The 27,996-nt window shown below is 47.5% G+C and overlaps 2 protein-coding genes across 5 annotated transcripts; one reads left to right on the top strand and one right to left on the bottom strand.

Annotated features, from left to right (window-relative positions):
- Positions 1 to 2: 2 nt before the first annotated feature.
- S100PBP (S100P binding protein) lies at positions 3 to 8,985 on the bottom strand. 3 transcript variants are annotated; one of them, XM_028739130.2, is made up of 5 exons: positions 8,871 to 8,985; positions 5,402 to 6,497; positions 3,985 to 4,094; positions 928 to 1,024; positions 3 to 384 (listed from the first exon to the last, which is right to left on the bottom strand). In XM_028739130.2, exons 2-5 carry the CDS (start codon positions 6,355 to 6,357, stop codon positions 252 to 254), a joined length of 1,296 nt encoding a protein of 431 aa, XP_028594963.2. In that variant the 5' UTR covers positions 6,358 to 6,497; positions 8,871 to 8,985; the 3' UTR covers positions 3 to 251. The 3 variants fall into 3 exon arrangements, with proteins under 3 accessions (XP_028594963.2, XP_028594965.2, XP_028594966.2); XM_028739132.2 differs by lacking the exon at positions 8,871 to 8,985 and adding an exon at positions 7,050 to 7,308; XM_028739133.2 differs by lacking the exon at positions 928 to 1,024.
- A 105-nt stretch (positions 8,986 to 9,090) lies between these two features.
- YARS1 (tyrosyl-tRNA synthetase 1) lies at positions 9,091 to 27,515 on the top strand. 2 transcript variants are annotated; one of them, XM_077931852.1, is made up of 14 exons: positions 9,091 to 9,190; positions 10,206 to 10,294; positions 13,234 to 13,380; positions 13,725 to 13,900; positions 15,846 to 15,975; positions 19,683 to 19,763; positions 20,142 to 20,234; positions 21,418 to 21,553; positions 23,136 to 23,221; positions 23,873 to 24,008; positions 24,957 to 25,054; positions 25,312 to 25,505; positions 25,694 to 25,835; positions 26,869 to 27,515. In XM_077931852.1, exons 2-14 carry the CDS (start codon positions 10,238 to 10,240, stop codon positions 26,977 to 26,979), a joined length of 1,587 nt encoding a protein of 528 aa, XP_077787978.1. In that variant the 5' UTR covers positions 9,091 to 9,190; positions 10,206 to 10,237; the 3' UTR covers positions 26,980 to 27,515. The 2 variants fall into 2 exon arrangements, with proteins under 2 accessions (XP_077787978.1, XP_028594962.2); XM_028739129.2 differs by having other exon boundaries at positions 9,107 to 9,195.
- Positions 27,516 to 27,996: the final 481 nt, after the last annotated feature.

Below are 27,996 nucleotides of genomic sequence, written 5' to 3'. Positions count from 1 at the left end.
GATATTTCAAAGGCACAAGCATTTATAAAAATTGCCACAACATACAGTATCAAACTGCTTGGTGAAACATCAAAATATAAAACATTTGGCAGAGGACAAGTTCAAGGTCAAATTGAACAAAAATTTCTAACAAAAACAAACTATAAACTGGCCTTAACTTAAAAACTGAAATTAATAATAATAATAATGAAGCTGACAATCAACTTCGAAGTGCAGATAAAAGACAACTTAATTTCAATGGTGAGACACTTCTAGCTTGGGATAGGGCTGCGCCTGAAGCGATCAGGGACACTCTCAAAACGACGGAGGTTGCGATTGTTCCTATCGACCCACTGGTCAAGGGAACATCTGTGGTCTGTACTCTTAGCTCGCTGTGCATAGTTCCTGCAGGTTAGGGGTAGAACAACAGTAAGTATAAATCAATGTAAAGCAAGTGCAAATGCAAAGGAGGCACCCCATCCCACCCAGCCTGAACCCCATCTGTCCTTTGGAAGATTTTCTTCTACTACACCTTGCTGAATCAGTCCGTATGTAGACCGGCACTGTTTCCGACAGAGGTAAGCCAGGGCCATCTGGGAAGCCCCCAACCAGGATAGGAAAGCAATAGTCCTCCCCTGTTTCATACACCAACTACTGTGGTTGCAAATTACCACTCTGCATTTCTCTCCCCTTTCAATGCTGTTTGACCCGAATGTTTGCTATTCCCACCCCCCAAACAGGTAACTGTGACTTAATGCATCTGAAGAGGATTCTAGTGCACAAAAGCTTATAACAAATGCATCACTCTTTAAAGTGCCACAGACTCTTCGTTCAGCAGCTTTTTTATCTTCTTGAAAACAGTTTTAAGCAAGTTATTCTGTTTCTTAAGGAGGTAAACCTGCCACTGGGGTCCTGCTGCCCTTGGTTTCATGAAGGGTGACACAGTACCTTACGGTCAGGTCTGTTGGGTGTGCAAATCCGGGTTCCCCGTAGCGGTTTTCAGCAGTCACGGTGTACATCAGCTGCTGCAACTCATTGACTTCATCTGAAATTTGGCAGAGCAAGGCAATGCAACCCAGTGTGTTTGCATCAGGTACCACAGGGGTAGGTAATGCAATGCCCTCTAGATGTTGTTGGACTTCCATTCCTATTAGCTCCAGCCACTATGGCCAATGGCTAGGGATGATGGAAGCTGCTGTAGAGGGTACCACATAGGCCACCCCTGAGGTTCAATAAAGTTAAAAGATGCATCTTTGGCACTAGCCACATTCTAGGTCAGCTTTCCCCAACTGGGTGCCCTCTGGCTCTCAACTCCAGACAGCTGAACCATGTATGACTGAGGCTGCTGGGTGCTGGTAGTCCAAAACACCTCGAGGGCACCAGACTGGGGAACGCTATGCTAGGCAGTGAATTAAACAACGGAAGTCAAATATGTAAGGATCCTATGGTGATGGTCTAAACATGCATGTTGAGTTTTGGGGAAGAAATGGCTACTGTGGAAGCACAAATTAAATTTCCTGTGAAATACTGAAACACACTGTTCTTTAGAATGGATCTTCCAAATAAGGATGAGTCATACCAACTCAGGATAAGGGAGGCCTCAGAAGTGTTCTGGACAGCAGGTTGTAGATGCACTGTTTGAAATGCCCCATTATGCTGCTAATGACCTGTAAAAGCTAATTTCCTGAGCGGAGAATTTCAGTCAGGGAAAGGCAGGAAGTAAGAAATCTTTCCACAAACCTATACCCTGCTCCTCCCTGGCTCACTGGAGCAAACAATGTCTTCAACACCAGTGATGATTTAGTTGCCTGAAGGCTGTGCAGAAGCTGAGGGTGTCTAGTGCTACTTGCAAAGAGTTGCTAGCAACGGGAGTTTGCCTCCCCATCACAAGCCGGGATATTGAAATAGCTTCCAATGTTTACATTCACCAGCATTTAAAAAGCCTCATAACCGATTCAATGCATCCATGCATGAAGTAAGCCCTAACCTTTAATGCACCCATGTTTTAAAAACCAAGTCAAGGCTCAACTGAAAGACTGGTGAGGTCACTGCCACCCCCTACTGTCCCCAAGAGCCAGTGGAAGCTGCATGCCCAGGGTAACAACAACAGGTTAACAGGCCCAGTCAGCCACAGTCAAGTCATTCTCTGGCTGCATTCCGGCTGTGCTCTACTTCCTCCACTGTGTTCTGGCACCACCTGCTGGCAAGAAGCAGGAATGACTTTGGCCTTGCATTGTGTTCTCACACATGTGGACACATACCATGGGAGAAGTGCAACATCCATGGTCATAACCCAACCCGCACATACAAGAGGTAATCCTTTGTCCTTGCTCATTTTCCCAGGCTCTCTGCCAGGAGAGCCACACAGCAGCCTAAGTTCTGACTTGTAAGAGGGGCCTCTTTTAGGAGTTAAATCCATCACTCAGCTGTTTTCTGCCTGTCCTTACCAGGCAGTGGCGCAGGAAAGGGTCCCCCCCCCCAGTTCCCCCTCCCATTTAGCGTTTACTGGTGCACTGTGCCACAGGGAAACTGCTCTCAAGCCATCTCCAGGCTCATAGCAAAACTCAGAGCTACTTAAAGAGCCCTTTTTGAGCAGCAGCCAAGAGCCTTGATTCCTGCTCTAGCCTAGGATTGCCTCTCCTTCCCATGCCAGACCACCAATTCTATGCCTAAAGCTACCCAAGATAATACATGTTTGTGCTAATAAACAAACAGCTTGTGCACATTACATGAAGCATTCGTGAGCAATTTTGGTGTGACGTGCCAGAACTCTGAATGTACACATTGCATATTAATTTGAAAGGCACAGTGAAAAAAGAAAAGTAGGATCCTAATTAGAGTTTTCCTTCTGCCCACATGATTTGTCCTCAATCCATACACTGGAAGCAGCCCAGCACCTTGTTAGTATTGCATGTGCAGAGAGACAGACAGACAGACTGAATGGGTTTGGGCAAGAAGCAGCATAACTGGTCTTCCTGAAAAGGTCTCTTCATTTGCCCCCGAAGAAACCAATAAATAAACCACCATTGGAAGATAGGGGGCAGAGGGGGGGTGCCTTCCTCTTTACAACTCCAGGGAGAGTGTCTCGAAGAATCTAAAGGCCATCTAGAACAACCTGTGTCCTTCCCTTGACCTCCATCCTGCCCACCACTAATTTACAATGCAGTGCACACTGTGGCAGAAGGAACTGGCATCCAGTATCACAAAAGTGCTGCTGAGCAAATTGGCCATATGATATTTTGGCAAGAAAGGCAAGTTGCCTGCCCCAGGAGTGTCAGGCCACTGTAGCTAGAATTGGGGGGGGGGGGGGACGGACGGATGGACTGACTTGTGGGATGTGGGTTCAAACCCTTGATCAGCCACAAAGACGTCTCAGACTTTCAGCTCGTTCTTAAGTGAAACTACCTCACAGAGTTTTTTGCAGTAATAAGATGAGTTAATCCCCTGAAAGCCAGGATAAAGGAAGGATAGATATAAATGCAATAAATAAATAAATAAATAAATATGAGGGAAGGTCAGGTGAAAAACTCCTGTCTCACCCCAATTAGGTTGAGGGGCAGGTACAGTGGTGCCCCGCAAGACGAATGCCTCGCAAGACGAAAAACTCGCTAGACAAAAGAGTTTTCCGGTTTTTGAGGTGCTTCGCAAGACGAATTTCCCTATGGGCTTGCTTCGCAAGACGAAACGTCTTGCGAGTTTGTTTCCTTTTTCTTAAAGCCGCTAAGCCGTTAATAGCCGCTAAGCCGCTAATAGCCGTACTTCGCAAGATGAAAAAACCGCAAGACGAAGAGACTCGCGGAACGGATTAATTTCGTCTTGCGAGGCACCACTGTACAAAAGCAAAAATTAATTGCACAAAATTCCATGCCACCAGGTCTCCAGCTCCAGCAGAGAGAGAAGGGGGGGAGAGACACACTTTCGGAATCAACCCTTACCCAATGGCAACACTTTATGCCAGCAGAAAAAAGGAACCCCAGAAAAATGTTGATTCCACCTCCAGCTTACCTATGAGTTCAGCATGCTGAGCATGGGCAAGGACAGCATTGATGTATTTGTTCTTGCTGGACTCAAGTTTTGCCTCTTCAATGTATATCCGATATCGGGGCCTTACAGGACTGGAGGATGGGGGAGAAAATGACAAAACTGCTAAGAATTGCAAAGCCATCTGCTAGACAAATATGATGTGTTACTGAGAGAATTTAAGCACACTAAGACTAGAGGGCATGATTTTAGAGGTTGTTCCTTACACCTTGCAATAACTGAAGGGTACTTTCAATCCATAATTTAGCATAAACTTTAAGCTATTGATTTTATTAATCTGGCTTTTCATAAACTTGTTTTTAACATTAAATTTTGTTTACTATTTTAATGCATATCTTTTGGAGTCAATTTACAGGTTTAATTTACAGTTCAGCAGCACATACTTTTTAAATTGAACAAATGAAAAAATGTTCCAAGCTTGGGAGGGTATACTTTTTGAAAAATTAAATCTCCCACAATGGTTTTCACAAAAATTAAAACACCCCATGTAAAGTTCGATGAAAATCTGTTAAACAACAAAATTATGTGGGGAAGAGGAGGCAATGCTTAGCTCATCTTCAAGAATAAATATATATATATCATAAATAAACTATTAAATAAGGCAGAATCAGTTTATACACAAGGCAGCATTACATGGATGCCATAATCTAAATAAGACACATTTCCACAACTCTCTCCATTTGCAAGATGTAAGGCATCATAAGACTGTAGGCATCATGTACCACCACCACATATATGCAAGATCTCTTGAGAATATTAAATTCCTGGTTTTGTGGAAAGGTTTATAGCCCTCATTGCTGTCAAAGATCTCAGCAAGTGGGCAACACCTTCCACGGCTGAGAATTCCATGTTTTGGCAGGAAAACTGGAAACAGAGCATTGCAGCAGAAGGAAGAAGGGAGAAGGGTGGAAATAGAAGAATATAAACAGAGCAATCTATGTGGTGCTTGGGACATATAAACAACACAAGAACCCCTTTCAGCAGTTAATTGTGTGCTTGCTACTATCTAGTGCAGGCATTCCCAAACTCGGCCCTCCAGATGTTTTGGGACTACAACTCCCATCATCCCTAGCTAACAGGACCAGTGGTCAGGGATGATGGGAACTGTAGTCCCAAAACATCTGGAGGGCCGAGTTTGGGGATGCCTGATCTAGTGCAAGGCAAAGGGATACATTATTAATTATTATTATTATTAAATAAATGATACATGAAAAGCCCTGTCAGGCTTTAGCATTCTTGTACACATACAAACATCACATACAACCCCCTTCCACCCAGGGTGCAGAGCCGCACAACAGATGCAGAGGAGAAAGGAGAGCATAGCACACCAAGACTCAAGAAAGCAAGCCTAGCTGTAGGCACCAGGAGAAGCGGTGCTGACCAGTTTGGCTCTTTGATGCTGGGACCTTCCATATATGCCTTTCTTTGATCACCGATGGATGTGGAACAGGATGGTGCAGCTTCTTCATGCAAGCCAGCAGAATCCAAATCTCCAGCCTCTTGTGGTGGGCTGTTTGCACTCTCTTTTCCTAGGTCATTTTGATTTAGGGAAGCCTGTTCCTTGCAGGGCCCTTCAGCTCTCTCAGGTTTCGCCATGAGTTGTCTCACTCTTTCCAAGTTATCGTCTACCGCTGCCTGAGCAGCTTCTTTATCCAATACCCCAGACACATTGTTCTCTTTTTGCAGACTCAAGGCAGCTGCTGCAACTGGCACAGCTTCTGGAAGAACAGAACTGTTTGAATCCAAACCAAATCCAGCTTGGTTTTGAGACCCTGTGCTCAAGTCATTCCCACTTTCTGGACTTTCAGAGTCATTTCTGCAAGCACTTGAACAGACTAAAGGGTCAGCTGGAGACAGTGGCTCTGTTTTTCTAGACTCTAGATCTAGAGTACCAGAAGGCCTAGAAGATCCTAATGCACACAAAATTCTAACATGTTCTGCATCTGGTTCAAATGCTTTGGAATTCGAGGTCTCCGGGCAGCGTGGTTGACTATCTGACAAAAGTTCATCTTCAGCTTCAGAAGTGAGTCCAGTGGAAAAGTCTGAGAGTTCCCCATCTGAAGGATCCAGTAAGCTGTCATCTAGTATGTCATCTGTGTTGCTATTATCAGGCTGTCCATTGGTGGTCACAGAACACACTGCAGAAACTGCTATTCCATTGCTTGATGAGGAAGGGTCTGCAAGTGCACCAAAAGGCAAGCAGGAGAGTTTGTGTCTCTTTGTGTCTGGTTGCTCCTCCTCTTGAAACTCTTCGAAGGACCGCTTGCTCCTGGAAACTAAATCATTTAAGAAAGTGACTTTTAGATTTAAACGGGAGCGGAAAGTGCTACTTGCCATGATGCTGCTTGCACTGATTCTTTCTTTCTTTCCTTTTTAAAAGTAACCCTTTGCTACCATGTTCACTCCAGACTAGAAGAAGCCAAGCAAGGGAAATCTATACTCAAGGCTTCCCTTCAGCCAAAGTGGTTCTCAGTTGCCTGCAAGAAAGAAAAGGACAAAATAGAAGCTAGTTGAAGAAATCTCATGCTCTCCTTCCCCTGCAACTGCATCTGTGCTAGAAGAAATCTACTCCACTGCAATTGCTCTTCTCCTCTGAAGACTACACTACCTAACAAATGTCTCACTCAGATTCATTACAGCTGTTCTAATAAAACATTATTTAACTCACATACAAATCAGAAAAGCTGACTAAAAAATGAAACAAAGAAATTTTCATAGAGATAGTTAAATGGTATACTTTTTTATTACACACACTCCAAAGTTTACATTTTATAAATGTAAATTTAAGAGCCAACATGGTCCAGTGCTAAAGAGTTGGAGATGCTAGATCAGGTATGAGTTCAAAAAGAACTCTATTTTACAATCACCTGTAAATAGGAATACTAGTTATCTAACTTTACATGGTTCTTTGAACCCTTTGCAAAATTAAGGTTTCCGCTTTAAGTACATTTATTTGAAAGTGTTACTGCTCTCTATGAGGATTGCTTCCAAGTGAGGCAAAAAAACATTGTAAGCAACTGATCAGTCACCTTGCTCTTCCCCACTCCTGCATTATTGAGATCTAAGATACAGCTCACATCCAAACACGATTATATCTGAATTCTGGCTTGTGATTTGTTTGGAACTACTAAACCAATGTTCAGACACAACCCTAGTAGCTCCCAGTAGCACTGCAGGTGCAAGGAGGAGCAATGTTGCCTCATTTGTCTCCCTGTGCACTTGCAGACTGCATATTCACTTTTGTTTTTATACCTGATGTTAGCAGCCCTGAGCCCAGTCTTGGCCGGGGAGGGTGGGGTATAAATAAAATTTATTATTATTATTAATTTATTATTATTAAAGTGCAAACAAGGCCACTGTCCAATAACAATCAAGTATTTTTAAAACATTAAATTGGAACAAGAAGAAAATTCAGTCACTTTCAGATTTGATACTTTTACAGTTTACAAACACGTCAGGATACCGTATTTTTTGCTCTTATAAGACTCACTTTTTCCCTCCTAAAAAGTAAGGGGAAATGTGTGTGCGTCTTATGGAGCGAATGCAGGCTGCGCAGCTATCCCAGAAGCCAGAACAGCAAGAGGGATTGCTGCTTTCACTGCGCAGTGATCCCTCTTGCTGTTCTGGCTTCTGAGATTCAGAATATTTTTTTTCTTGCTTTCCTTCTCCAAAAACTAGGTGCGTCTTGTGGTCTGGTGCATCTTATAGAGCGACAAATACGGTAACTTTTAACCGTGTTACAAAGGAACAGAAGAACCTGCCTTAAATGACCAATTCAGCCAGTTTGTCCCTCAAGCTCAGTATTGTTTACTCTGGCTGGCAGAGACTCTCTAGGGAAGTCTACTTTGAGATTTAAAGTTTCCACAGCATGTACCAGGAAATCTGCACCTCACCAGCTTATGAACAAATGAGCTGCTGTTACACTAATCTTTCATGTTACTTTGTATCTGTGGGCAAAACAAGACAGCAACTCTACACTAAAATGAAGATGTGCTTTAGAATTCATTAAAGCCTGTTGGGGCAACACAACTCTGCTGAATTCTGCTATTTAGGTAATGGGAAATGACCATAATTCAGTGATAGAGCACCACCCCTTTTCTCAGACTGGCACAGGGACCCCTTAAGGGGAGATGGAGCAAGTTTGTCTTCTGCTGCTCCAGAGGGCAGGACCCGAACCACCTGATTCTAACTGCAAGAAAGGAGATTCTGACTAAACACTAAGAACTTGCGGGTGGTGACAGCTGCTTGACATTGGAATGGACTGCCTGGGAAGCTGGTGGCTTTTCCTTCAATGGAGGTTTTCAAGCAGAGGTCCTTGCTGAGGGTTGGACTAGATGACCCTTGGGACCCCTGCCAACTCTACAGTTCTATGGCCCTTTGTGGAGAGGGGGCAGCACCTGGAAAGACGGACTAGGGGATAATTGGGGAGGCCGCCATAGGCACACCAGAAGCGAAGCACGTCCTGAGCTACAAAAACAAACCCAACTCCTGCCTCGTTTTTTGCAGTTTCTGCAAAGCGAGGGAGTCTCCCCCGCCTCCCTTCCTCGGTGCCTCCTCCTCCCCCTGCTCTCCACTGCGGGTCTCCCCTGCACTTGGCCAGGCCGCCTCGCCCTCCTTCCTTTCCCAGAGCAGTGGCTCAGAGCGCCTCCTTGCACCGCAAGTACCTCCGTGGATAGGGGAGGGAGCGGAAGCCCAGACCAGCCCCCAACCCACTTAGTCCGCCCCCTCAAACCTTCCCAAAATAAGAGCTCTGCGTTCTACAACGTCACCCCCCAGCGGGGCCCCCCTTATTCCCGGTGAGAGGGGGGCGGCGGCGGCGGCGGAGGGAAAGAGCTGCTTCCCACACTTACCCGCCGCCATCTTGACTTCCCGCAATGAGCCGGATGCGGCGCCTAAGCTCCCTGCCGTCGCTTTTGCTCCTCCTCTACTTCACACAAGGCTTCAGGGTCGCCGACCGATTCATCCACCGGCCGCTCTTTCAAGCCCACTCGCAGGAGGAAGGAGTCGAGCGAGCCAGAGGCGCAGCCGCGGTGGGAGCCCCGCCCCCTCCCTTCCAGTCTCGGGGCGGGGCAGAGGCCACCAGGCTGGCAAGCAGAGCGCCGAGAGCAAGGAAGCTGATGCAACGCGGAGGCAGATCCCGGCTGGCGTGTGTCAGAGAGAGAGAGGAAAGGAAAGGTGAGGGAGCGGAGGGAGGGGGGGGGGCGTTGGGAGCTCCCGGGCGCCCAAGGAGGGGTAGGTGGGGGGAGGGGAGATCACGAGGGATGGCGTGGAAGGCCCCGAGTTAGTATGTGGGACTCGCTGCCACCATATGGGCTGATGGCTTTGAAGGGGATTTGAAGGGGGACGACGACCCAGGGCCTGATTTTGCTGCTTCTTTTTCCATCTCCCCTCCTCAGTTTTCCCCCCTTTCTTGCCGTTTCTTTCAGATTGCAACCTAGGGGTTAGGGCCTGCTAGCTGCCCTGGGAGACTCCCCCCCCCCCCCCTTTGAGAAGAGCAGGATAAAAGCACTGCTTTACATAATAGCAGTGATACTAATAAATCAGACAAATTCATGGATGAGGGTGGCAAGTGATCGTGGCATTTTCAGTAGTTTTAATCGCAAATCACATTGAGACTGATCAGGATCTATCTATAGGCTTAATTGACGCTTTCAAAGAATTCTTAATAGATTCCCAAAATAGACTTACCCTTGGAGAAGCCATTCTGGTTTTGCTGGGTAATTTTATGTTCAACAGTGCTTTCCACCAGTGAGCCCAGAATGGAAATTTAACTAACTGGCCTGTCATTTCCAGGATCCCCTACCTTGTTTGTTTTTGGTTGTTGTTTTTTAAGCATACTTGATTCAGGTGGGGATCAGCAGCCTCTGCTTTACACAAGCAATATGTAGGAATTCCTAGGGATTCTCTTTTACCAAGACCACCCCATTAAATAAGGGGGGGGCATGCACAAGGAGGCTTCTGGTTCAGCTGTTATGTGGTGCTTTCTGACCCTCTTCTCTTGCCTTGAGGGACATGAAATTGTATCAGACTCTGCCGGCTTCTTCTCTTCCCCTAACCTTCTGCCATTGGGAGAGGAGAAATTTGGCTTGTGTTGGGAATGCCTGGTGAGGAAGCAGGAGACCTCCTTGATGCTCACACCTGTTTTTCTTTGATTGCCTAACATGCATTTCTTTTTCCAATTTCAGCTCATAAGGGTGGGTGAGCAACTGCTGGCACAATGGGGCATGAACTGACAGCACAGGAGAAGTATCACTTGATCACCCGAAATTTGCAGGTACTTCGGTAGGAATGGTTGAAAATGAGGCTTTTAAAAAAATATTCCACATATGGGTGCAAAAGTAATTTGAATAAGCATCAAAGGTTTGCCCCACTCTGTTCTCCAAAATAGGTTTTTTATTACACACACCCCAATTATTTTCTTTTGTTATAAATAAACTTAAGGATTGGGAACATTTGCTTCCTGAAATAAGCCTTCTTCCACCCCAAATTATTTACACTGGGAGCCTCTCCCCTATGAGATGCCCTAGCCTCGTATCTGGATGGAATTTCTCTGGGAAGAGAATTAGAAATTTCAAAACTTGAGTGCAGTTTGTGTGAAAACAAAGCTTTGGGCTGGGCACAACACTAAGATTTCTAGGGGAGAGTCTTCTGGTGCTTGGTGCCTCCCCATTGGCACGCTAGGCATATACAAATACAAAGCTACATCTGAGTTACTACAAATTAGGAATTCTGACAGCTGGGTGGGTTGGAGGACTTTTTGCTGTTGATAAAGCAGTCTGAATCCCATAGCATATCATCCAGCCATCTTTGAGTAGATCTTGATCTGCCACAGTACCTTATTCCTAATCTGGATTTTTTACATTGTACCTTGTTGACTCAGATGTCTGGTAACTAAGGCTGAGCAATATCTGGTTTTCAACATCATGATAGATCACTAGCTAAACATCGCAATATACTGATATATCACGATTTCTGAAATAAGGATGGAGCCATTTAGAGGCATTGGTTGGCTTCATGGCCCAGCTTGTTCGGAGTTTTGGGCTGGGTTGCCATCAGTATGCCGATGACACCCAACTCTATCTGTTGATGGATGGCCATCCTGACTCGGCCCCAGACACACTGACCAGATGTTTGGAAGCTGTGGCTGGATGGTTACGTGGGAGCCGGTTGAAGCTAAATCCTTCGAAGACAGAGGTCCTGTGGCTGGGACGGGGCGATATGGGATTGGGGGGGCAACTCCCATCTCTTGCGGGGGCACAATTAGTGCCAGCACCGTCCGTTAAGAGTTTGGGTGTAATCTTCGACACCTCCCTTTCCATGGAGGCGCAGATTGCAGCTATAACAAAGGCGGCATTTTTCCATCTCCGCCAAGCTAAGCAGTTGGCTCCTTATCTCTCTCGCCCTGACCTAGCCACTGTGATCCATGCGACGGTCACCTCCAGACTGGATTATTGTAACTCGCTCTACGTGGGGCTGCCCTTGAGACTGACCCAGAAACTCCAGCGGGTGCAGAATGCTGCAGCGAGACTCCTTACGAGGTCTTCGCTGCAAGATCACATTCACCCGGTGCTATACCAGCTGCACTGGCTCCCGGTGGAGTACAGGATCAGGTTTAAGGTGCTGGTTTTAACCTTTAAAGCCCTATACGACCTAGGACCCTCGTACCTACGGGACCGCCTCTCCTGGTATGCACCACAGAGAAACTTACGGTCTTCAAATAAAAAATCTTGAAGGTCCCAGGCCACAGAGAAGTTAGGCTGGCCTCAACTAGAGCCAGGGCTTTTTCGGCTGTGGCTCCGATCTGGTGGAACACTCTGTCACAAGAGACCAGGGCCCTGTGGGACTTGACATCTTTCCACAGGGCCTGCAAGACAGAGCTGTTCCACCAGGCCTTTGGCCAGGGCACATCCTGACTCCCTCCCTCGGCAATCTTCGCGGAGCTCTGGCCCAATGGTTGCCAGTGGCTTGAATTAATTAATTTTATAATGAATGATTTTAGAATGTTGTTTATGCTGTACTTTTGTACTGTTTTATTGTTGTTAGCCGCCCTGAGCCTGGCTTCGGCTGGGGAGGGCGGGATATAAATAAAATTTATTATTATTATTCTTATTCTCCCACATTGTGATTTTTTGCATAGCACACGATATGACATGATATATTGTCAGATCAAAAATTATGAAACCGATACCACGATATGGACTTCAAACCAGTTTTGGACAATATATTGATATATACCCAGCCCTACTGGTAACCTGAAAGTTCTGGATGATTCCTAGGTCCCATGTACAAATAAGGTTTTCCAGCAAATCACAGAAGTGCTTGTCTGCGGTAGAAGAACTGGGTTATTAATATCTTACTCCAGTCTTTGGAACATGTATGGTAATGAGGATTAGAAACCACATGTCTTAACTGTTTCCTGTGGTTGTGGAGCTGGGTTGCTGTTTGACCTTGGTTTATTGCTTTTTCACTTGGGTTTGCCACTTGTGATGGTATCTCATGAGGTTTTAATGTGTTAGCAATAGGGCTTTCCCTACAATTTGCACTGCTACATGTCTGCTCAATCTGAGCATTAAAAGAAAGAGAGGAATGCAGAACAGGTAATGGGAAAAGCCTGTCATTTTGTTAGGATCATCTGTAGAAGCAAGCTGTTGAGTCACACAAGACTCACTTTGTGACTAACCCTAACCATACCTGCAAACTTTCCTCTACTATAATGGATGACTCCCATATTTAAATCACTCATTGCCCAGAGCAATGCACCTGCCTCTCCTGAGAGCAAGTGATTGACTGTGATACGCCCAATTCAGTGTTGGGGGCAGGATTATCTGTCCCCAGTGGAGGCTTATTGGAAGAGAATAAGCCATGCCTACTCTATTAGTGGATCCTTTGGGCTCGCAAGAGACTTGTTTCATGCTCTGCACTTTGAGAATTGCTGATCTAGTGCTTTACCTGCCCCCTATTGTTCAATATGATTTTATAGTTTTCTACTGTGGGTGTTATATTGATGTTTTGAGTTATTCTTGTTTTAATATATATCATTTATTATATTTTGTAAACCACTCTAGAATCTGATAATAAAAGCTGGAATATAAATGTTTTAAATAAAGATATATCCCCTTTCATTGCAGGGTTTTGGCTTCCCTAGCATTCCCTTCTCGCTTGCTTCTTGCTTTTCCAGCTGAGATGCTGAACACATCTCTCTTTTGCTTGCAGGAAGTTCTCGGAGAGGATAAGCTGAAGGCCATCTTGAAAGAACGGGAGGTGAAGATATACTGGGGGACAGCCACGACGGGCAAGCCTCATATAGCCTATTTTGTACCCATGACCAAAATAGCGGACTTCCTCAAGGCTGGATGTGAGGTGAGACTGGGCTCTGCTTTACATTTGGTCTGTTGGCTGCTTTCAAGTAGCAATGGGGCAGTCATCCTAGTGGGGAGGAAGGATCTGCTGCCTTTCAAAGGCCTCTGGAAGGCAATTTTCCCCTTCATGCCTTCTCCAACCTGGCACCCAGCCAGCATGGCTGAATTATGTTGGGGTTGATGGGAGTTGTAGTCCAAAGTATCTGGACAGCTCAGGATTGGGGATGGCTGATCTAGGTGTGCAGGCATTGGGTCTGAGCTCCTGTTGGTTCTCAAAGTGCATATAGAGGAAGGGTTAGCGTTAAGGCCAAGGCACTCCTGCTTGATATGCCCCTTCTCTCTCAGGTGACAATTCTGTTTGCTGACCTCCATGGATACCTTGACAATATGAAGGCACCATGGGAGCTTCTGGAACTGCGCACCCAATATTATGAGAACGTGATCAAGGCAATGCTGGAGAGCATAGGTGTGCCTCTGGAAAAGCTCAAGTTCATCCGGGGGACTGACTATCAGCTCAGCAAGTAAGTTTGTCTTGAGGCAGTGTGGAGCTGCAGAACAACAAATGGGAACTTCCTTGGTCAGAGGGATTAGCACCTGTAAGAACTCCCCAGGTGGTTTTAAAGTTTTCATTGAGAAAAGTTCCTAAACCTGCTAAGGTTTAATTGGATGCCAATTGGATGATTTGGAAGGGGAGATTTGCCAGAGTCCCATAGGTGGCATAGGAGAAACTGAGGGTGCTGCACATTCTCTTTTAAAATGCCACACGTCTGCCGATTCTCTGAGCTCATCAAGAGAGGCCCCGCTGCATATCCCATCACTATGTGGGGCTTATTTGGTGCCTTCTCTGTTGTGCTGTCTAGGATTAGGAATGCCTTCCCCAGGAAATCCTCCATCTTGATATTTAGCTCTAGACTGAATATTTTATGTGTCTGGCAGTCCTTTGGCCAGTTTAATGTTGGGATTTGGATGTAAAGCTAAGCTTAGTATTACGTTCATCAGCATTGGGCTTGTGTGGTCCCCACTCCTCTGGCACAGCCACAAGGTGAAGATGGAAAGCTTTCGCTTCAGTTTTCAACTAACCACCATCGTTAAGGCTAACCACAGTCTGACTGGGTTCAGGCATACCTCTCTAGGCTGTCTTCCCTTCCCCCATAGCCGCGCGCAGCCTCTCCCGGCCGGAGGGGCTGCACGTGGCTATGGCAACACCCCCGCAAAAGCCCACAGGAGCCGCGCACCCTTTAAGGAGCACGCAGCTCCTGCGGGCTTTTCTACAAGGAGGGAGAAGGCACTGACTGGCCGCATCAGTCCCTTCTCCCTCCTGGGGAAAAGCCCACAAGAGCCGCGCGGAGCTTGTGTGCGGTTCTTGGGGGCTTTTCCTGCCGCCCCCGCATTCGCCCCATAAGACGCACACACATTTCTCCTTACTTTTTAGGAGGGAAAAAGTGCGTCTTATGGAGCAAAAAGTACGGTAAACTGTTCAGGTTAGTTAAAACAAAATGAGATTGTGGAAGCTTCCAAAGGGCCTCTGCATACTGAGTGAATGGGCAGCATAATGTCATATGCAGTTAAGTGCAAACTAGAGTAAAGTGATACACATTGGGACAAAGAAATATTCATTTCATGGGGGCCTGAACTGGCTGTGACTGGCCAGGAACTAAGACCTTGAGGCCTAGTAGATAGCTCAGTGAAGATGCCAACCCAGTGTGCAGCAGCTGTAAGAAAAGGCAAATTTCATGCTAGGGATCATTATGAAGGGAACTGAAAACAAAACTGCCAATAGCATAATGCAATTATACAAATCTACGGTGTGGCCACATTTGGAATATTGTGTGCCATTCTCATTGTCTCACCTCATAAAGAATATTGTGGGGTTAGAAAAGTTTCAGAAAATAATCAAGGTGACTCCCCTGTGAAGAAAAGTTGTGCCAGTAAAAGGAGACGGCATAGAGACATATAAAATTATGCATAAACGAGAGAGATGCATAGAGATTCCCCCCCCCCCATCTCCATTGCCGCCTCATCTGCACAGGGAGGGTAGAGGAGAGACGGAGACCAGATTATCTCCCGCAAGAGGCAGTCAGAGCTACCAACTTGATTAGTTTTGGGAGAGGACTGGACACATTCACGGAAGAGAAGACTGTCAGTGACTACTAACCCCGATGGCTGTGTTCTGCCCCCACTGTCGGAGGCAGCATGCCCCTGAATGCCAGTTGCTGGGAAACATACACAGTGTTGCTGTTCTCAGGTCCCCCTTCTGGGCTCCCCACTGGGGCCTCTGTCTGACCACTGTGAGAACAGGAAGCTGGACTAAATGGGCCCCCTTCGTCCCGATCCAGCAGCCAATCTCATATTATGTCCTTAACATTACATCTGATCCACCTGCAAGTGGTAAGGCTCCTAAGCTGCTTGTAGTTCTGAAAAGGGAAGGACATTCCACCACACTAACTTCCTGCCTTTTGTATTTAGAGAATACACGCTAGATGTTTACCGCCTGTCCTCTGTCGTCACCCAACATGATGCCAAGAAAGCCGGGGCAGAAGTGGTCAAGCAGGTGGAGCATCCGTTGCTCAGTGGCCTCCTCTATCCAGGACTGCAGGTACCTGTTTAACGTCATCTTGGAGGAGGCGGGGGGAAGAGATGTGGGCTTCTTTTGTTCTTGGCTACCATAGCTCAAGGGACATGGGTGGTGCTGTGGGTTAAACCACAGAGCCTAGAGCTTGCCAATCAGAAGGTCGGCGGTTTGAATCCCTGCGATGGGGTGAGCTCCCTTTGTTCAGTCCCTGCTCCTGTCAACCTAGCAGTTTGAAAGCACGTCAAAGTGCAAGTAGATAAATAGGTACCGCTCCGGCTGGAAGGTAAACAGCTTTCCGTGTGCTGCTCTGGTTCGCCAGAAGCGGCTTAGTCATGGTGGCCACGTGGCCTGGAAGCTGTACACCAGCTCCCTCTGTCAATAGTGAGATGAGCGCCACAACCCCAGAGTCGTCCACAACTGGACCTAATGGTCAAGGGTCCCTTTACCTACCATAGTGAAGCACGTGAAAATGTAGTGGTACCCACTTAGGGTGGAACAAGAATCAGACAGACACAGCTTTTGGAGAAAAAGAAGGTGAGGTTTTATTGCTGAGCAATAAGGACCCAGTTGGAATCTTTTCCAAAGGACTGGGACCCCGAAGCATACAAATCCTGAGGTTATATACCTGAGCAAATCACAGATCATGAGACAATCATGAGACAGTCACGCACGCCAGCGAAAAATAACCAATTAGCGCTTCTTGCCATGCCCCTGGCCGTGCACAGAGTTCACTCCCAACTTCTGCTTTCCATTGTCTGCACAATGATGCACAGTCTGACCTTTTCCCTAGTTCTGACAGAACGGGGAAATGAGACTCAGGGAGGGAATCTCCTGGCGCTACCTCCCCCTATGCATTCTGCCTCATGTAGGGAGTTTTTGTGGTTTGGCCCTTCCTGTTTTGTAGACCATTTTAGCCTGGATTTGAGGGGGAGTTTGTACCAGTGTCTTCTGATTCATGGCTTCCCCTTTTCTCTAGGGTGCAAGGATGTTTCTAGGTAAAAGGTCGGTTCTGGACTTGCGGTTCCAAGCAGTTTGCAGTTAGCTTAGGAAAAGCTTTCTTGATTCAAAATGGATTATAAAAATCACTGTAAGCCTTGTTATGTGTGAGCATATGTGAATATATTGATTACTGATAACTGATTATATGAATAGCATAAGGGTAGCATAAGAGTAGCACCCCTTTTCTTGCTTTAATAGCTCAGAATGAATATCCTCACATGCCCAAGGCCATACAGTGGTACCTTGGTTTACGAACTTAATCCATTCCAGAAGTCCGTTCTTAAACCAAGGCATGCTTTCCCATAGCAGCAGGGGACTCAATTTACAAATGGAACACACTCAACAGGAAGTGAAACATGTTCTGCTTCAAAGGCAAAGTTCACAAACCAGAACACCTACTTCTGGGTTTGCAGCATTCTTAATCCAAGTTGTTCATAAGCTAAGCTGTTCTTAAACCAAGATACCACTGTATGTGTGTTTCCATAAGTTGTGCTATTCTTCCACTAATAATAATAATAATAATAATAATAATAATAATAATAATAATAATAAATTTTATTTATATCCCGCCCTCCCCAGCCAAAGCCGGGCTCAGGGCGGCTAACAACAATAAAACAGTACAAAAGTACAGCACAAACAACACTCTAAAATCATTCATTATAAAATTAATTCAAATCAAGCCACTGGCAACCATTGGGCCAGAGCTCCGCGAAGATTGCTGAGGGAGGGAGTCAGGCTGTGCCCTTGCCAAAGGCCTGGTGGAACAGCTCTGTCTTGCAGGCCCTGCGGAAAGATGTCAAGTCCCACAGGGCCCTGGTCTCTTGTGACAGAGTGTTCCACCAGATCGGAGCCACAGCCGAAAAAGCCCTGGCTCTGGTTGAGGCCAGCCTAACTTCTCTGTGGCCTGGGACCTTCAAGATGTTTTTATTTGAAGACCGTAAGTTTCTCTGCGGGGCATACCAGGAGAGGCGGTCCCGTAGGTACGAGGGTCCTAGGCCGTATAGGGCTTTAAAGGTTAAAACCAGCACCTTAAACCTGATCCTGTACTCCACCGGGAGCCAGTGCAGCTGGTATAGCACCGGGTGAATGTGATCTCGCAGCGAAGACCCCGTAAGGAGTTGTTATAGCTGCAATCTGCGCCTCCATGGAAAGGGTGGTGTCGAAGATTACACCCAAACTCTTAATGGACGGTGCTGGCACTAATTGCGCCCCCGCAAGAGATGGGAGTTGCCCCCCCGATCCCATATCATCCCGTCCCAGCCACAGGACCTCTGTCTTCGAAGGATTTAGCTTCAACCGGCTCCCACGTAACCATCCAGCCACAGCTTCCAAACATCTGGTCAGTGTGTCTGGGGCCGAGTCAGGATGGCCATCCATCAACAGATAGAGTTGGGTGTCATCGGCATACTGATGGCAACCCAGCCCAAAACTCCCGACAAGCTGGGCGAGGGGGCGCATAAAGATGTTGAAAAGCATTGGGGAGAGTATCGCACCCTGAGGTACTCCACACACCAAGGAGTGGCGCAATGACAATTCCCCCCCAAGCGCCACCCTCTGTCCCCGACCAGAGAGAAACGAGCGCAGCCATTGAAGGACTGTGCCCTGGATCCCCACGTCAGCAAGGCGGTGGTCCAGGAGTTCGTGATCGACCATGTCGAAAGCTGCTGACAGATCTAGAAGAATCAGCAGCCCCGACCCGCCTCGACCCAGTTGTCTACGAAGATCCTCTGTTAGGGCAACCAGAGCTGTCTCGGTCCCATGACCAGCACGGAAGCCGGACTGGAATGGATCCAGAGCCGATGTTTCATCCAGAAACCCACCAAGCTGTTCAGCAACCGCTCTCTCAATCACCTTACCCAGGAACAGAAGATTCGAAACCGGGCGGTAATTGGATAGATCTAAAGGATCTAATGATGTTTTCTTTAAGAGCGGGTGCACCACTGCCTCCTTCAGTTCCCCTGGGAATGTCCCCGTGCCAAGGGATAAATTGATGATATCCCCCAGGAGGGCCCGCACCTCATCTGGACACGCTCTAATCAGCCAAGACGGGCATGGTTCGAGAGGACAGGTGGTGGGCTTTCCAGCTCGAAGGAGTCTATCCACATCGGCTGGGGATATCCGGTCGAAGTGGTCCAATACTGCAGTGTTCCCCAACCTTGGGCCTCCAGCTGTTTTTGGACTACAATTCCCATCATCCTTGACCACCGGTCTTGCTAGCGAGGGATGATGGGAGTTGTAGTCCAAAAACAGCTGGAGGCCCAAGGCTGGGGAACACTGCAATACTGGACCCGAAAAGGGATGGGGAGGAAGAAAGTAAAAGTTCCAGTAAGTATGGATGGTTCTATTTGTGGAGACACCATGCCTCATGAAGGTTGGGGTGCACCTGTTTGGTGGCAGGTTTTTTTATGAACATAGTTCTGAAGTCCTTGATATGTGAAGTATCAATTTGCGAAGATCAATATGCTTCAGGAACAGACTAGTAGAGGACCTAAGAGGATGCCAGGTGCTTGCTTCACTCAGCCTGAAGCCTGTGGAATAAAATCCTAATCTGGGAAATGGGTTGTGCTTGGACCAGAGGTGGAATTCTTGTTTTCTTCACAGTTTGTCTCTGGCTCCAGCAGCAGCAAGAGATGCTAGTACCCAGGGGTATCCCTGGGGCAGGAAAGAAGCAACCAGTCTGCCCAAATCAGTGGGGTCTGCAGGGAGTTATCTATGTTTGTGTGTCCCCGCAGGCACTGGATGAAGAATACCTCAAAGTCGATGCGCAGTTTGGAGGAGTGGATCAGAGGAAAATCTTCACTTTTGCAGAGAAGGTGAGACACTTGCCTGGCTGCCTCTTCGGAGCACTGTGCAATTGGTGTTGAAGGCCCCGGGATGGTTCAGCTAGCTAAACCTGTGTTCCCTTTGATCACACGCTGCGCCCCCAGGGTAAGCTAGGTGTGGATATTTTGGGTCTTGAGGTGGAAAATGCAAAAGGCACCTCCTTTCTCTCCCTGTTTCCCCCTGGCTGGTTAACATGGGGGCAGAACCTACTAGGATATGGAAAATGTGCTGTGTAAGAACACAGTGTAAACTGCAGTCCACAGAGAAGGTATTGGGTTCCAGGGAGGCAGATAGTACACTTGAACATCCCACTTTCCCTCCATCTTCAGCCTTTGTTTTAAATCCCTGTATGTTTGTTTCTCTCTTAGTACCTCCCCTCCTTGGGCTATGCCAAGCGCATCCACCTGATGAACCCCATGGTGCCAGGACTGACAGGCAGCAAGATGAGTTCTTCAGAAGAGGTGGGTTCTTCGGCTTGACTCTTGCCCCTAGCAGCCAAATCCTGCAAGGAGGAGTTCTTAAAATGTGCAGGGATGCCTTGCCGATAGTCCCCATTGGCAGGGTTCTTTTTTCTAGTCTTTGAAATACTTCAGCATTACGGAAAGGAAAAAGGAAATCGGATAAAACATCCAAAAGCAATATTCTACCTTTGGTAGTAAAAGATTCAATTTGAAAATTAAGTAACTGGTGGCCAGTTCATCATAAAGAGATCCTAAAGCACCACCTAAGTTATTTCCTACTTGGCAGTTTTGAGCATCACACTCTGGTTGGGAGCCCGGGGTTAAGAGGGGTGGGGAGGGAGCAGCAGGCATCTGTATTGAGGATGCCCTGCTTGAGAAAAAACTAGGAACAGGGTGGTTATACAATGACTGCTGCAATCCATGCAAGATAATATCACCAAGGCAGCTGTCTGTAAACAAGCAATGAATGTCCATTAAAATGACAAAAGTAGTTTCTTATCTTAAACAATAGCAGACACAGTAAATAAAGTGTTCACTTGTAATATATCAGTGGTTCAGTGCTCATTTCCTCTCTTTCCAAAATAGATTTTATCTTAAACAATTATAAAAGCAGTAATAAAGAGTCCACTTGTGATATACCAGTGGTTCAGTGCTCAGACGTCGTTCTGGTAATCTGACGTTTCGTCGCTAAAGAGCGTAGTCATCGAGCTGTCAAAATCAATTGTAACAGAATTGCACTGAATTATCTAGTGTCAATTGAGAAAAAACTAGAACACAATATTCCTAGGTGATGTTCACGCTTCATGGTTTTCGCAAATCTGTCTTTGCTGTCTTGGTGCCTTCTGCTCTTAGATGCTTGGGACTACAATTCCCATCAGCCCCAGCCAGCACAAAGATGAGAGTTATTGTCTGAAGCATCTGGAGGGCACCAGATTGGTGAAATCTGTTGCGTTTATGTAAAAATGGAAAATCTGCTGGTCAGTTAATCCAGTTAAATCCTTTAACTCAAAAGGATTTGCTCTAGCAGATAGGTGGGCTAAAAGTTGTAGCTGTGGTCCCAGGCTCTTTCCCATCTCAGGATGATTCCTCCATCTGTGAAAAACTGACTAGTCCCAGTACACTTCTGTGGCCTGCTGTGCCTGGGAGCTAATTCAAGGAGCATCCCCTCCCTTCCCTCATCCAGGAGTCCAAGATTGATCTCTTGGATCGAAAGGAGGATGTGAAGAAGAAGCTCAAGAAGGCCTTTTGCGAGCCGGGGAATGTGGAGAACAACGGGGTCTTGTCCTTCATCAAGCATGTGCTCTTCCCACTCAGATCAGGTAAGTGTCTCCAAGCAGCAAAAAGGGGGAGGAGCTAGGGGATTTTATTATGGGGAGTAGCAGGCAACCTGATTGGCTGAAAGGCGAATCTAGAGGTGAAGAGCTGGGTCACATCCCTTCATCTTCCACCTGTGTCCCCTCCCTGCTTACCTGAAGCCCCAAGTATGTAGCAGAGCCTGAATATTAGAGCGTGTCATTTTAGGGGGTGAAACTTTTTTTTCTTCAAATTTCTTCAGTGAGGGGTCTTAAAACTATGTCCTTGGTATGAGGAATTCAAATCTATTCTTTTTAGCTTGGTAAGTCTACATTTGACGATGAAGCACGTAAACTGTTTTTGGAAAACCAAAGAAATTTAATTTTACCTTCTGAAAACGTCAGGTAATGCTTAATATTAATAACAGCGAGTAGATTGGCCATCATTTTTAATGATTTCTATGCAATTTTACACACATTTTATGTACCAGGCAAAACTAAATTCTGTTAATTTAACCAAAATATCTTTTGAATTCCCAAGTCATGTTACAACATTTTAGCACCCTTCCTTTTTGGAATTTGAAAGTTGAAAAATTCAGCATGCCCTGCTGCTTATGTCTGGCAGTTTCTCTTCTCTCCTGGCTGTAATGGAAAGGCTCCCTTTTAATCACTAAAAGGGCATTTTAGTGGCACCACGGAAGGTCTGTGTGGTGCTTGCATGCAGGCCAGTTCCTTTCCTGTGAAGGGAAGCCGTAGCATCACAGAGCTGGAGGGGACCCTGGATGCCAGCTAGTCCACCCCCTGCTCCATACCAGAATGTCCAAGCTAGGCAGACGGCCAGCTCACCTCTGCCTGAAGACCTCTTGGCCAGGGAAATCCCGCCCATCCCTTTAGCTCATTGGCTCCATTGTCAAAATGCTCTTTATCCTAGCATGCTACCCAAACCCTCCCCTCCTGCAACATGAGCTCTGGCTTCTGGGCAGCAAGCAGCAAAGAACAAGCCCTTGTCTCTGCTCTGTATGTGTGAGAGAAATACACCATAGGTGTTTGAAAGGGCTGTCACATTCCCACTCACTCTCCTCCAGGCTAAACATGCCCAGGGTTTTTTGCCCTTCCCTTGTAGGGCTTGTCTTCCCTGCCCATGACCATCTTCCCTGCTCCCCTAACAGCCCATACCAATTGGTTCTCCTGAACATGCATCATCCAGAACTGGAACGTACATGAGGGTGACCAGTATAGCCTGATGGTTGGGGCCTCAAACCCTTTCTAGACCCGCTTATACTTGGGAGTAAGTCACCCAACAGAGGATCCATCTACTTTGCCATCAGCTCCTTTGAAATACTTTTTGTGGTCATGTGCTCAGGGAAGAACCGGGATTTACCTTGCTGCTGCTAGCGGGGAGGGCAGGGAAGGGAACCTTGGTCTTGGTCCTCCTTCGCCATCATCAGTGTGTCCCCTGCAACCTGAAGGGCTTTGAAGCTTTTTAAAAAACTGACATTTTGAGGACCTTGGATACTAAGCCCCCATACCTGCAGTGTTCTTGTGACTCCTCAAATGCACACCACTCTGTTAAAGTGGATCTTCAAATCTTTCTTTTCCCCCGCCGCAGAGTTTGTGATTCTTCGAGATGAGAAGTGGGGAGGGAATCAAACTTACACCCACTACGGAGACCTCGAGAAAGACTTTGCTGACCAGGTGACACACTGGGGTGGCGGTGGGGTAGGGAGGTGGCCAGCTGCCAGGGGTGGGGTGGGGGGCTGCTGGGGTCCTTGCTGTTGGTTTGTATGTGGGAAGCACCTCCTCGTGGAGCGGCTCTGCTATACTTGCATGAAGGGCTTGGGCTATCCTGCCAGGCAGACTCTGAGACCTGGCAGCAGTTGTGTGTTGGTGGTGGGAGACCCCGACCTTTTGCTCTGCATGCCCACCCGGGGGGTTGCATCAGAGGCCCGTGGGGGGAAGCTGAGTCACAGGGAGGGGCTCTAGACTGACAAAGAATTGTGTTGCACATCCCCTAAAGCAACAACTCTGCAGTCGTAATGACTGCAAACCAGACATTCTCACAGAATTTGCATAGGTCAGGTGTACAGAAACACTGCTGTTCTGCATAAATCAGACTCTCTGCCCCTTTTAATTTCTGTCTTACCAGCTGAGCAATATGTGGAATGTTTTTCCCATGAAGCCCCATTGGCTTTCATTTTACACCACTCTCATCCATTCCGCTGGGTCCTGCCCAACAGATTGTGCTTTGGGATTTGCACCCACTGTTGGGAACTGCGCTGGGGACTGATGAGAACCCTCTAGGGAGAGCAGGACTAACTGGGTCTCCATCTTCCTCCGTGGGTGCAGGTTGTCCACCCTGGGGACTTGAAGAACTCCGTGGAGGTGGCCTTGAACAAGCTCCTTGAGCCCATCAGAGAGAAGTTCAACAGCTCACAAATGAAGAAACTGGCCAGCTCTGCGTATCCTGATCCATCCAAAGCAAGTAAGGGCTGAAAGGCATCTGTCATTGGTCCATCTAGTTCAGTACTGTTGACCCTGGCTGGCAGAGGCTCTCCGGGGTTTTAAGCAGGGGGCATTCCCAGCCCTCCCTGGAGGAGATGCTGCTTGGGATTGAACCTGGGACCTTCTGCATGCAAAGCAGGGGCTCCACCTCTGAGGCTCCAGAGATTCCCACAGATGCTCCAGCACTCTCTGAGCCCTGCAAGTTCTTTTCGGCAGGTTGATGCAGATGCCGCTCCGCCCCCACAAGGCCCTGCCTGGGTCTGGAAGATCTGACTTGCCTCCTTCGCTGTCTGCAAAGCAAGTGGGCCTGCTAAGTGCCTCTCCTGTGGCGTGGCTCCTTCCTGGGTTCACTTCAATTGACCAGACCCCCTTGTCTGTCTTGGTCCTTTTTGGCATATGCAAACACTGGATGTGAGTCTGACTTCTCTCTGAAATAGACTCCTGCTCAGTTACTTGGGTCGTTTGCACCACTCTGTTTCCCATGCCTTCCCATTGCTTTAATTCTCCTCTCCTCATGCAAGAGGATACCAGCATCTTTTTAAAAAAATCAATTTTTATTGCAAGTTTCTTACATAAAATACAATAAAAGCCAAGCTAATCTAAAGAGAAAAGATTAAAAAAACAAGAATAAGGAAGAAAATAAAGAGGAAAAAGTAAATAAAAAGCCCTCTGTCACAACTGGATCCTACCCCCTATTCTATCCACAAAAGAGTGAACCCTCCCAGCTCCGTCCTGGGAGCTTCCCCCTCTTCTCCCAGCCTCCCACACCAGAAGATTCTCTCTACCCTGCTTCTCTCACAGGGCCCTTCATTTCCCATCTATCAGTCTCCTGTCCATCACTATTTTTGAGGCCTAGTCTCTCCAGGCTGCTGCCAGTCTTTGTAACTGCAGCTTCCCTAAAAACCTCGCTTCCCTTCCCTGTCTGCAGAGCCTTCAGCGAAAGGCCCCACGAAGAACTCTGACCCGGAGGAAGTGGTGCCATCTCGGGTGGACCTTCGTGTTGGCAGAGTGCTCAGCGTAGAGAAGGTAAGCCTGCCAGGGGGCTTCCTAGAGGCAATTGGTTGGCCTCTGGGAGAGCAAGATGCAGGACTAAACGGGCTCTTCTTGACAGAAGGGTGCTGGCATCAGGACTCTTGAGAGCGCGTGCAGAGGTCTCCATCACGCTCCCCGGGCTTCTGTACTGGGCTTGGGGTGCATGGGAGATTGTGGGGTGCCTGCAACCCTGGAGGGGGCCATTCAGCTTTTCACAAAAGGGCTGTGACGCCGCCCTTCTCCCTTCACAGCATCCTGATGCCAACACGCTGTACGTGGAGAAGATTGATGTGGGGGAGCCTGAGCCACGGACGGTGGTCAGTGGCCTGGTGGAGCACGTGCCCAAAGAGGAGCTGCAGGACAGGCTGGTGGTCTTGGTGTGCAACCTGAAGCCTCAGAAGATGCGGGGACTGGAGTCCCAGGCCATGCTGCTCTGCGCTTGCAGGTGTGTGCAGTAGAAGGTGGGGCAGGCAGACTTTGGCTCATGCAGAGGGGGCTGCAAATGAATCAACATTCCACTTATTGGGGGCGTAAGCAGGCATTAGTTGTCCCTTGGCTATTTCTTCCTGTTAGGCGAGGCGAGAGGCCAACTGAAGCCTGCTTGCCACTAACATGATTGTCCTCCTCTTCCAGCGCTGGGGAGCCCTGCCAAATAGAGCCCCTGGACCCCCCAGCTGGCTCCTGCCCCGGTGAGCGGGTGTTTGTGGAGGGCTACGAAGAAGGCCAGCCTGATGAGGAGCTGAAACCCAAGAAGAAGGTCTTTGAGAAGCTGCAGGTGAGCAGGGAAGAGGCTCCTTCGAGTGGCAGGTGGCTCCATATCGGGCAGCTGAGCAACTGTGTGCCCTCCAGGTGTTTTGGGGACTACTCCTCCTGTTGGCTCCAACCAGCGTGAGGCACACTGGCTTAAAGCAAAGCCAGACATTCCTTAGTCCAGGAATTGCGCTGCAATCCTAAGTGACTGTCCTTGCAGGAGGGCAGTTTCTGCCACAGGGCAGGTAGAAAGGGCTCCGGAGCCGTGTGCCGTGCCTGCAGAGGGTCGTCTCGTACTAGTAGGGAGCAGCACAGAGTCTGCAAAAAGGGCAAGTCGACCCTGATCTGCTTAAATATGGAGAATTGAGCCTCCCAACTGGTGCAAAATTTGGGGGCTCTGAATAAACCTGTTCCTGCAACTTCTTTTCGGAAAACAAAATGCTGGTGCCCCATTATGCATTTTTAAACTGGAGAGGGAATCTAATACATTTTTTAAATTTAATAATAAAAGCAGTCCCAAGCAGTTAATGAGGGAGTGGGCGGTGTGTTGGTTAGCTTGATAATATATGGTTGTAGTATGTGAATATTTTAGAATAAAAATAACATTTGCTCGAAAGGATCAAGGGGGTTGTCACCTCCTCCTCCTCCTCTAGGCTAGTAAGGTCTGGCTTCCCTTGTCCACCATGTTTAACTAAGGTAGACAAGCCTGTGTGAACCTGGTGCCCTCCAGTTGTTTTGAACTACAACTTCCCTCAGCTGCCTGGAACTCTTGTAGTCTGGAACATCTGAAGAGCAGCAGGCCAGCCAAAGCTGATGTCGACATAGGAGGCTGTTCCTGCTGCTGCTCCTATTGCATAAAACATTTGGCCCATCCTACTCGGTATTGCCTATGCTGGCTGACAGCAGTTCTGCGGGATTCCTGATTAGAAGTTTTTTTCTGGACCTGCCAGGGATTGAACTTGGGACCTTCTGCACTGTCAAGTATTCTGCCACAGAGCTGTGGCCCCTCAGCATGACAGGACTGGAGAAATCACCCTGCCTCTTCTTTCTCTTCTCAGGCGGACTTCCAGATTTCTGAGGCTTCTGTGGCCCAGTGGAAGGGGAAGAACTTAATGACCAAACTGGGGAACCTCACCTGCAAAACTCTGAAAAGCGGCAGCATCCGCTAGCTGCCTCTGCCTCGCACTTTCAGCTTATGCGTGCCAGTTATTGCCCGACAAACATCCTCCATACTTACATTGCACTCCCAGCCATGAGATTCCAACCCAGCTGGACCTGACCCATGAAAAAATCGACATGGCTTCCATCTTTTGACATGGACAGAATGGGGAAGGGCACCTAGAAGCGGGTGGCCAGTGCAATGAGGCCCTCTCTCCAGGCACGTCTTATTTATAATGAGGAGAAAAGAGCCAATGGCCTCGTCCTTCTGACTTCTGGTGGTGACGGAAACCTCTCCAGATGTAGGAGAAAGAGGAAATGCTGCTGGCACAGATCTGCCCTCTTATGATGGGTCGGTCCACATGCCTTCCAGGATGTTTGTCATATTCTGCTTAAAACAGGAGGTCTTTGATGTTGAGCTTGGACTCAGGCTGGCAAAATTTGGAGAGGATCTCTTACCAGATTGGCAACGGTTAGGTCCATCTGGCATAAACACTGAATTCCAAATCATCTGTCATTTCCCCAAATAAAATGGTCGCACCATCTGGTTCCTGGTGCTTTTCTGTGGTAGCAGGTGCATTCAGTCCAAGATGACTTGCTTTCTAACATGCTTGGTAACGGATCAAATAGTTCTTTATTTTTCACAGGGAAATGTCACAAGGTAATAAAAACCCCATGTAGTTGTAGTTAACTGGTTATTTGACTAGCAGAGGGATGGGCATGTTTTATAGCTAAGAGTCTTGTAGTACTTTAAATCGGACTCCCCCATCCTGGTGCCTCTAGATGTTTTGGACAATTTTGATTGGGCTGATGGGTGTTGTAGGTTAGAATATCTGCAGATTACCAGGTTGGCAAAGGCAGATAGCGTGTGTGAGAGAGGGACATGAGGAGCTGGAGCAGCTGCCATAAAAAGCAAACCAGGAACACTTTTCATGGTAGAAGTGTCCAGACTCAAGACCATCTGCCTCTACCTTTTACCATGAATCTATCTGCACAAGGAGATCATTTTGTGCATGTAGGTTATAGAA

The sequence above is a fragment of the Podarcis muralis genome, chromosome 7 (genome assembly GCF_964188315.1).
Source record: "Podarcis muralis chromosome 7, rPodMur119.hap1.1, whole genome shotgun sequence".
NCBI lineage: Eukaryota > Metazoa > Chordata > Lepidosauria > Squamata > Lacertidae > Podarcis > Podarcis muralis.
The sequence above is the reverse complement of the archived record's forward strand: the minus strand, read 5'-3'. Positions and strand labels throughout refer to the sequence as shown.

Excerpts from the sequence above, each read along its gene's own strand:
- S100PBP (XM_028739130.2), bottom strand. The coding sequence starts at position 6,357 with ATGGCAAGTAGCACTTTCCGCTCCCGTTTAAATCTAAAAGTCACTTTC. Across the intron at positions 4,095-5,401 it reads AGCATCAAAGAGCCAAACTG|TCCTGTAAGGCCCCGATATC; the intron begins GTCAGCACCGCT and ends CCCATCCTCCAG. Across the intron at positions 1,025-3,984 it reads TCAGCATGCTGAACTCATAG|ATGAAGTCAATGAGTTGCAG; the intron begins GTAAGCTGGAGG and ends GCCAAATTTCAG.
- YARS1 (XM_077931852.1), top strand. The coding sequence starts at position 10,238 with ATGGGGCATGAACTGACAGCACAGGAGAAGTATCACTTGATCACCCGA. Across the intron at positions 15,976-19,682 it reads TCCTCTATCCAGGACTGCAG|GCACTGGATGAAGAATACCT; the intron begins GTACCTGTTTAA and ends GTGTCCCCGCAG. Across the intron at positions 23,222-23,872 it reads AGAAAGACTTTGCTGACCAG|GTTGTCCACCCTGGGGACTT; the intron begins GTGACACACTGG and ends CCGTGGGTGCAG.